We start from the raw sequence: 9,697 nt of genomic DNA on the forward strand, positions 1-9,697 counted from the left end.
AGCTTTATTCATTAGCTAATGCCAGAATTTACTGTCAAAACACACAAAGGTAGCTTCAAATAGCAATCGTTTCAGCAGACTTTGTTGTTGATGCATCACTGAGAATTATAAAGCTATTTTAAATAATGATGTTAACATCATTATTAACCCACTGCACCAGTGGTGCAGTGGGTTAAATTACTGAGCTGCCGAGCTTGTTGACCGAAAGGTGGCAGGTTCAAATCTAGGGAGCGGGGTGAGCTCCTGCTGTTAGCCCAGCTTCTGTCAACCTAGCAGTTTGAAAATATGCAGAAGTGAGTAGATAAATAGGTACTGCTCCAGCAGGAAGGTAATGGTGCTCCATGCAGTCATGCTGGCCACAAGACCTTGGAGGTATCTATGGACAACTCTGGCTCTTCGACTTAGAAATAGAGATGAGCACCAATCCATAGAGTTGGACACAACTGGACTTAATGTCAGGGGAAAACCTTTATCTAACATCAAACATAGTTATCTTTAGTAATTTCAAGGTAACAATGAGTAGCACATCTGCTCTCAGAAGTCTATGTTGCAGTTAATTCAATGAGACCCATTATCATAAAAATATATGTCTCCGGAATAATACCCCACACCAACTTGTTTATTGTTTTGCTATGGCTTCGTGAAACCCAGTCACCATAGCATTGAAAGTATGACTTGCAAGACACCCTGAGAAAAACAAGTTTGATTTATAAGTTGATACTGCCGTCTTGCTACTTGCAATACAATGCAATTCTTTCTACAGATGTTCCTTGATGTAAAGTGCAATGGATGGTTCTGTTGAAATTCACTTGTCTTGTACGTTCACCATCAGGGTCTTTACATTTTCAGAACAGTGCGAATACTGAAACATCAAAAGAAAATTTAATGTTAAATGGGGTGGCCTCTGTTTTGCTCAACATAGTTAATGAGAAAGATTCAAATTTACAGTACAACCCTAACTGAAAGTTTTGCTAACAATATTTGGTTAGGCTAATGCACAAGTCACCAATGCTGACTGAAATGTCATTCAGTAGGAAGAACCTTCTTCTGCCAGCTAATTTCAGAGATCTGCTGTTAGAACAATCCACTCAGAGAAGATCTGCTAGGATAAGATTTGATTTTAAGGGACCAGAAAGCCTAGATATGCTGGATCCTTACTTCTCCCACTTTAGTGATGCAACCACAATGCTGGAGAATACACCTGAATCATTTACAGCATCTCTAAAGTTGGATAAATTTGAATTCAGCAGAACTTTACCAATATTACTATTATCTGAGCAGTCCCTTGGAGATCTTGGTTGTTAGAATTGCACTCTTGATCCTACTCAATATTACTATTATAGAGTTTAAAAGAAAAAAAATCAAATTTAAAATAGAAAAAAAGAGAAATTGATGGACAAAGTCTGCCAACACCCAAAATTTCAGAGATGTTGCTATACCAGTACATTATGTTTTAGACCCAACTAATCACTTTCAACTGGGTAAACACAAACAGGCTGGAGAGGAGACCAGCTCTGGATTGTAGCCAAACTTTAAATGAGCTTTCCAAGACTCATTTCCCCAAACAGGTCCAAAAACCTGCAAATCACCATTAACATTTCTTCCCCACTTCACTGACATTTAAACAACCAGCTGACATTATGGGAACAATAGCTATTTAGAAAGAAGAAACATTTACCTTTCTCCTTTTCGGAGCAGATCAAATCCTTCATTTATTTTATCAAAAGGCAGAACATGGGTAATTAGTGGATCCAGATTGAACTTTTTCGCCATTAGATCCAAAACAAGTTTAGGAATATCATCTTTGCTTTTCAGGCCTGAAATAAGATTGTGTACAGTCAAGAAAGGGTATGCATTGACTTGTTAAAGATCTGGCAATCTTTCATCTTTCTGTACTAAAGCATGCTTCCGATTTTTATTGCAAAGTACATATTGGCAATGCTTTCTAGGGCTGTTGGTAATTGGAGCAAATTCTGGAGTTATACCTTGTGTTATCCTATACTATTCAGAAAGCTTCTCTTCTTCTAACTCATCTTCTCCAACAAATCCCACTGCCATGGCACACATTGTTTTTCTCATTATAACAAAATGCAATAAATTATTTTATCAGCCCGGTGTTAGTAGTTGTTTCGGCCTTACCTCCGAATACAGAGCCTTTCCAAGTGCGTCCTGTAAAAATAAGTGTTGGAGACAAAGTCATCTCTGCTGCTGAAGGTGGAGCTCCTACAACCACACTGACACCATAGTTCAAGTTGCAGGAAGCCAAAGCAGCAATCTAAGGCAAATCCAAAGTCATACATTCAGATAAAGCCAATGAAAAGACATATGCCCTGCTATAATACCTCTTCTCTTAGGGTTTCCTGTGTAATTATATAAAACAGTGGTGCTTAACCTGTAGGCTGCAGACCACCAGTGGGCCATGAGGATGAAAATCTCATCTGTGAGCCTCTCTTTATTGATTGGTTGATTGATTGATTTTATGTGAACCGCCCTGAATTCCCTTCAAGGTTGAGAAGGGCAGTATACAAATACCGCAAATAAATAAATACATTTTATTTATTTCCGCTGTTTTCACCTCGCCTGCCACACCTTTCCCATCACTCACCAATCCTGCCCCCTTGGATAAATCACCTCAGCTCTACATTATTAAATATGGTTTTCTGTGGGCAAGTAGATGGCTACTATTGGATGGCATATGTCCTCTATCAGAAACTAGAGCTAATGTGGTCTATCCAATGAAAATTTCTGGATCAGCACCCCAAATAACCAAACCAAATCTCAAGTTGACCAAAAACTGTTTTGTAACCCTTTTGGTACTAATGTTGGAGAGTGGTCCCCCACTGGGCAAAATGGTTCCTGGTCAAAAAAAGATTGGGAGCCACTGATATTGAGCAATGCAAGACATTAAGTAATTAACGTCTTTCTTAACATTGCATCAAATAGTAGGAATGGGATACTTCTCAAAGATCGAACAAGCTCTAATTTCAGCCTCTAACATTGCTTGTTGCATAGGACTTTGTGACAACAGTTAATTTTTTTCCAGAATATTGAGAAAAATAGAATGAAGCAGCATAATGCCCATATTCCAGTCCTTTCCATTCTAGGTCTATCATATAATGTATATTATGCACATACCATGGTGTCTATGCGGCCAATCACTTCAAAAGAATAATCCACACCTTCCCCATCAGTCATCTCAAGCAGCACTTCATTGATGGGCTTCTTGAAATCCAGAGGGCTGACACACTCGGTGGCACCCAACTGTTTAGCCAGAGGAAATTTGTCCTTGTTGATGTCAATCCCAATGATCCGTGATGCTCCAGCCACTTTACAGCCCATGAGCACTGAGAGGCCGACTCCTCCCAGACCAAAAACAGCACAAGAAGAACCAGGAGTCACCTGCATCAACATCAAAAAAATTGATGTAGAATATCTTGTCTGGAATATCAGACGCAAAGGAATATCAAATATCAGACTAAGAGAATGATAGTAGTAGCATAAGCTTTCATTTTTAAAAAAGCCTACTTCCTCAGATGCATGGAATGAACAAACGAGAATGTTAGGCAATTAATAATATTCTTGCAAATACTACAAAAACATCCCCTGCAGACTTTGATATTAAGTCCGAAATCTTGTATTTTGTTCTACAGTAGATTCATCCAATCAATGGGGTTTACATGTACAGTGACACATTATACAACATTAACTCAATAAGTCTATTTTATTTGAGGATGATCAATCAGATTTAGGCCAAACTCTTCGTAGTGAACTTCAATGTAATGCATTTAGATGGAAATATTTGGTTGGATCACAGGGACAGAATTCAGTTTGCCAAAAACCCCTCCTGCTATAGATCAGCCACCTATGTTCTGATACCTACTTTTGCCGTTTTGGTGGCAGCGCCATGGCCAGTAGAAAATCCACAGCCTATCAGAAAGACTTTCTCAGGAGGAGCTGCAGGATCAATTTTGGCTACCGAATCTTCATGCACCACGGTGTATTCAGTAAAGGTGCTGGTGTTGACAAAATTGTGAACTGGTTTCCCTTTGTAAGAGAATCGGCTGGTACCATCATACATTACTCCCTTGGCTGCAAGAAAACTTTAAAACATGGAAAAGGAAAGTTGTATGTGCATGATTTTCAACAAGAAAAGTTGCAGAACTAGCACGAGTACTTTCTAATACCACTGATAATGATGACAAAACTCACTCATTCTTTTCACACATGTTTCCTTCAGGATTCCTGCAAGGTCGGCATGTCCCACATTGTGGGAGACAGAGTGGGATGACTTTGTCTCCTAAGAATTACAGAAAAAAAATATTGTGATAATTTTAGTACTAATACAATTGGTTCACAACTAATGGACCTCTTTAAACTATTGCAAAAAAGCAAGATCTCTCGCTACAGAAAACCTACTTTTTATTTGTTGGGACAACCTAGAAGTGCATTTTCAATCCACATTGCTCCAAGAGTGGCTTTCGTTTTCAGAAAGGAAATGGCACAGAAATAGTTCATAGAAAAGCAGAAATATGGTGAATTTTCCCCATGCTCCAAGGATGGGAGAAACTCCAAGTGGATGCAGCAATATGAGGCCATATGGTATAGTCATAGTGTGTACAGTGGTGAAAGGGCCCAAGAGTTTTCCCCATAATCCTTTAAATTGTATGCCTCTCCATCAAAGAAATAAAATCATCTAGTTTGTGTGTGAATGTTGTCTCATTGCTCTCTGTGCGGTTTGCCATACCTGGTTTCACAGAGGTAACTCCTTCCCCAACACTCTCCACAACACCAACTGCTTCATGACCAGCAACAACTGGGTAGTTCACTTTGAGTGCACCAGCCTGTACGTGGTCATCTGTACGGCAAATTCCAGTGGCCAAAATCTGTAATAAAGATGAAAGATTGCTACAGACAGCTGCTTCCCATTTAGAAATTTCATGCAGTTATTTATCCTTGTGTTGCCTTTCAATATCAGTTTTGATATTGATCTACAAATAAAGGGTTAGATATAATCACATGCCATCTCATGTGGTCATCTTCCTCTGGCCACACTGGAGGATTAGAAGTTCCTAGAGAGTATATCACTCTAGGAAATTCTTCACTGCAAGTCTATGGTTGGTGGAGGTAGACCACAGAGTCATGTTGGAAAACCCAGACTCTTCACTCGGGTAAAAAAAATAAATCAGTTTCTTTAATTGCATTTTTAAAACTTTCACAGAATTTCTGTGCACCTAATCCCAGAAAAAGTAGAGGGATGACTGTCCAGTAGACCAACTGAGAAGTAAGGATGTCTCCTCAAATAAGGGACTACATCCCCTACAAACTCATTTCTATTTTACTTTAACAGTCTGATCCACTAGTTTATGACATAGTTGAGCAAGTGCTCAGACACCAGCAGGACCCAATATTACTGTTACTGTGCCAACTCTTATTGCTTCTGCTGCGTAACTCTGAAGAAGTAATTGGAGCTGGGGTGGTGGTTTAGCAGTGGAGCAGCATTGGGTTTTGGCTTGAACTCACTTGTTAACTATTGCATCCCTACCCCTGCAATTCTTATGCAATTAATATGGTGGTGATAAGTTTACCTGTGGTGACCTAAAAGTATGTTCTGTGCCACTGCGATGCTTGTGGTCTTCTGGAGAGAACTAGGCCAGTCTCAGTATTCCCTTCTACTAATAAAAGTAGAGCTGTGAACCCCATACCCTTAAAGTATCTCAGTTTGGTAGAGACAGTTCATATTAATCCCCTATCATCCCACTTTTTCAGCTGCTGTTAAAACATCTCAGTGTTGTAGTTCAGCCTGTGATTGTGTCTGATGTCAATGGGGATGATGGTTTTCCTGGGGCTGTGTCTGATGTCAATGGGATTGAGGGGTTTCTTGGGCTTGAGTCTAGTTCAGGCTTTTGAAGAGAGGCCCGAGGTTTTCCATGAACTGAGTGCTTCTCCTGTAGATTGCCAAGATCAAATTCCTGAAAGTGGCCCACACCAGTCTTTCCCTGAGAAACTGTCTTCTGAGGATGATTTGTCAGATGCAGAATTTAGTAGGATTGAAGATAGACGACAAGACTTTTATAAACTAAGACAAAGTTCTCAAGATCGCCGAAGGTCAGCCCATCTACTAGAAAAGAGAGATTTGGTTGTAAAGGCAAACAGAATGTTTTCCTTTCATTTCATGAGGCAGGAAGAGCTTCAGATGAAACAGGGAAAGGATTTAGCTCAGTCTCGTCAGTGTTGAATTTTCTTGTTTCCAAGTGCTTTCTAGTTTCTTGTTTCCTGTTCTGGGTATTGGCTCGCCATGCTGTCTTGTTTTTTTTTAGATTTTGCATTTTTGGATCTTGTATTTTTACCTTGAAGTTCATGGACTATTTGTACCCTTTGGGAAAATACTGTTTTGGACCATACTGTTTTGTCATTTTTATTGTTTTGTTTACATATATCCTTCAATAAACTGCTTGCTGATTTTACTGAACTGGTGTGGGGTTTAAGGACAGAGGTGTTTCTGTTCTGGGAACACTAGGATGTTTTACCATCCAGTGAGAGGCTTCTCTCATGTCCCCGCATGGGAAGCTGGAGCTGACAGACCTCGCTACCCGAATTTGAAGCTCTGACCTTTCGGTCACCAGTCCTATGGGCACAAGGGTTTAACCTATTGCACCACTGAGGGCTAGAAAGTTCAGATGCAGACACAGAACTCCATTCCTCATTTCTGCCACGGAGAAGCTGCTTAGAGTTCCCATCATTATTTCCAAAGTCAATTGTGGGCTGAAGATACATTATTGGGAAGTTGCCCATAGTCTCCAAATGCCTGGAACTAGCTTAACACTCTTACAGATGTGTCTGGACAGTGAATTTGAATTTATAAATTGCATTGCATATTGAAAACCTATGTCATTTCTGAAGATAGATGCCTCGAATTTGATAAACATGTCAGAAAAGGCTTATATTATACTGAGATTTCTATTAAGACTTCAAGCTTTGTTGCATGTTTAACAGGATATTATAGAAAAGGTGGGGGATGTCTTTTAGTCAAAGGGACACATTCTGTTTCAAGGGTGGGGTGCTCTCCAGAGGAGCATGGAGCCAAAGGCAAAAGGGTGGGGCAGAAAAATGCCAGCATATGTGAGTTCAACATTTCCAATATAACATTCGTGGAGGCATTCAAATATTTCAGAATAGAGATAGGAACAGTAAAATGAATGAATGTGTGTGAATATTAATAATCTGCACTAATCCAGTATTACATTTGTCTCTGTTACCTTAATGCGAACTTCATGTGCTTTTGGTGGGGCCACTTCTATTTCCACGATGCTAAAGGGTTTCTTAGCTTCGAAGACTATGGCAGCTTTACATCTGATGACCTGCAAGAATAATAGGAGATTAAATATAATTGGAAATAGACATTCTTGATTTCTTCTTTTCCAGGTCCTCATGGCAGTTTACAGTGGGCCTTACTCTCATAATGGTCAGCGGGACCTGCTTTTAGGCCAGACCACGTTCCTTTTTTTATTATATGACTTTCATATTCTTCTTGCCAGCAAAGCCATTGATCATGCCAGTTGGGGTAGTGTGGGAATCTAAGTCCCCTTCCACACAGCTGTATAAAATCCCACATTAGCTTTGAACTGGATTATATGGCAGTGTGGACTCAGATAACCCCATTCGAAGCAGATATAGTGGATTATCTGCTTTGATATTCTGGGTTATATGGCTGTGTTGAAGGGCTCGAAGCCTCCCAGGGCCCCTCCACACAGCCATATAACCCAGAATAGCAAGGCAGATAATCCACAGTATCTGCTTTGAACTGGATTGTCTGAATTCACACTGCCATATAATCTAGTTCAATGTGGATTTTATACAGCTGGGTAGAAGGGGCCCCAGAGTAACTTTTCCAAGTTCTGATTAAGGCTGTTTAGGCTTGCAGCCCAAAGAAGCTGCTCATAGCTCACTACTTGAAAACACTCTCATCACACCTGCAATTTGAAAAGGTTCAGCTCAGGACTCCTTCATTTTCTTTTATAGGTGGAGACTACATATCCTCAGATGACAGGATTTGGCAGGAACACTCTGGATTATCTGTTGTTCCATTTTTTCACCTGCTTTTAAAACATTTGCTCTCTGCATACCACTTCCCATTCAGTTTACCTCTATTGCTACAAGCTGGGCTCAAATTGCGAAGTGGGTTTCAGAACAGTGGAAGGAAAAGAGGAGAAACAGAGCCTTTCCTTTCCCAGGAAACTCAAATCACAGAAGATTAACTAATGGAAAGAAGAGACAAAGCTCAGATGGAAGCAAACTTCTCCAGACAAAGAAAGTGCCATATAGCATTTTCTGTTTGCATATTTAGATGCCAGTTTTACAATATTCATTTGCACACAGATACCTGGGGTGAAAAATAAATTTTAAAAGAAAATGTCTACTTACTTTCCCTGCAGTGCTCATGATTCTATGCTTTGCAAATTGCTAGTATTTCTGTGAGTTTTCAGTGCTTCTAGTTTGCCTCCTCAATTGATCAAATTTTCTTTAAAAATGGTTGTAAAGTTTTGATTTGTCTTACAACTAAGTCCAATATTTACGGAGTTCCACCCCGAGAACCTGGCCACTCCTTTCCTGCCACTTTGTTTTCTTTCGTTCCATTCTATGCAAGGATTAGAATTGAGTTATGTGGGAGTAATCAAAGCATGGATTAAATTCATGTTGAGGCAATGAGCAATGCCAAGTTGAAGAGGCCCCATTTACTTGGCTTGTGTTTAAATCTGGCACTGATTTAAATCTGGCAGGGACTCAGCGGGACTGCAGTGCATCTTAACACTGAGGATGCCAGTAGATTTGAAGACATTAAAAATCCACACTCATTAAATAAAAACTCAAACTTTGGCATCTGAACAAAATGAAAAGACCATTGTCACTGTAATTACATTTATTTTTCCAGCTTCAGGATAGCAGAAGTGTAATGTGCTCTGTATTGGGGAGCCCAGGAAATATGACCACATATGACTGATCCTGTGCCTGCGTCATACAGGGAGCATACCACCCCTCTGTTATGTCAGCTCCACTGGCTGCCGATCCAGTTCCGAGTGCTGGTTTTGACCTACAAAACCCTATATGGCTCCGGTCCAGCGTATCTGTCCGAACGCATCTCCCTCTACGTCCCACCTTGGAGTTTGAGATCATCTGGGGAGGCCTTGCTCTCGACCACATCCCTATCACAAGTGAGGTTGGTGGGGATGAGGAGCAGGGCCTTCTCGGTGGTGGCTCCTCACCTGTGGAATTCACTCCCTGGGGAAATCAACATCCCTCCTCTCCTTCAGAAGGAAATTGAAAACATGGTTGTGGGGCCAGGTGTTCGGGCAATCTGGCAGTGAGACAAGGACAATTGACAACTAGAATTGATAGGAATTGATGATGTGGAATTGAATTTATGGACTATGAGATGGCGAACGCTGAACGCTGAGCATTAGAATGGTTTTATTGATGTGATGTTTTAATTGATGCTTTAATTGTTTAATTGCTGTTATTCATGCTTTATTTTATTGTTTATGTTGATGCCGGCATCGAATTGTGCCTCTTAAACTCTTGCCTGTATATTGGTTTCCCTGCCATGGCATCTACTTATTTCTCCATCAGCTAGGGATGTATTTTTCTGATTATTTTACTCTCACGAGTGAGAATGAATAATTTCTGCAATTTTCTTCCCACT

At 40.2% G+C, this 9,697-nt stretch overlaps 1 protein-coding gene across 1 annotated transcript; it reads right to left on the reverse strand.

Moving 5' to 3' along the window:
• LOC132776982 (alcohol dehydrogenase 1B-like) lies at positions 1-8,770 on the reverse strand. Its single transcript, XM_067468606.1, has 9 exons — positions 8,422-8,770; positions 7,257-7,358; positions 4,745-4,883; positions 4,210-4,297; positions 3,881-4,100; positions 3,136-3,399; positions 2,140-2,275; positions 1,679-1,817; positions 1-862 (listed from the first exon to the last, which is right to left on the reverse strand). The coding sequence occupies exons 1-9, from the start codon at positions 8,437-8,439 to the stop codon at positions 838-840; spliced, it is 1,131 nt and encodes a 376-aa protein (XP_067324707.1). The 5' UTR covers positions 8,440-8,770; the 3' UTR covers positions 1-837.
• Between the last annotated feature and the right edge of the window lie 927 nt (positions 8,771-9,697).

Source organism: Anolis sagrei, chromosome 5, assembly GCF_037176765.1.
Source record: "Anolis sagrei isolate rAnoSag1 chromosome 5, rAnoSag1.mat, whole genome shotgun sequence".
Lineage (NCBI taxonomy): Eukaryota > Metazoa > Chordata > Lepidosauria > Squamata > Dactyloidae > Anolis > Anolis sagrei.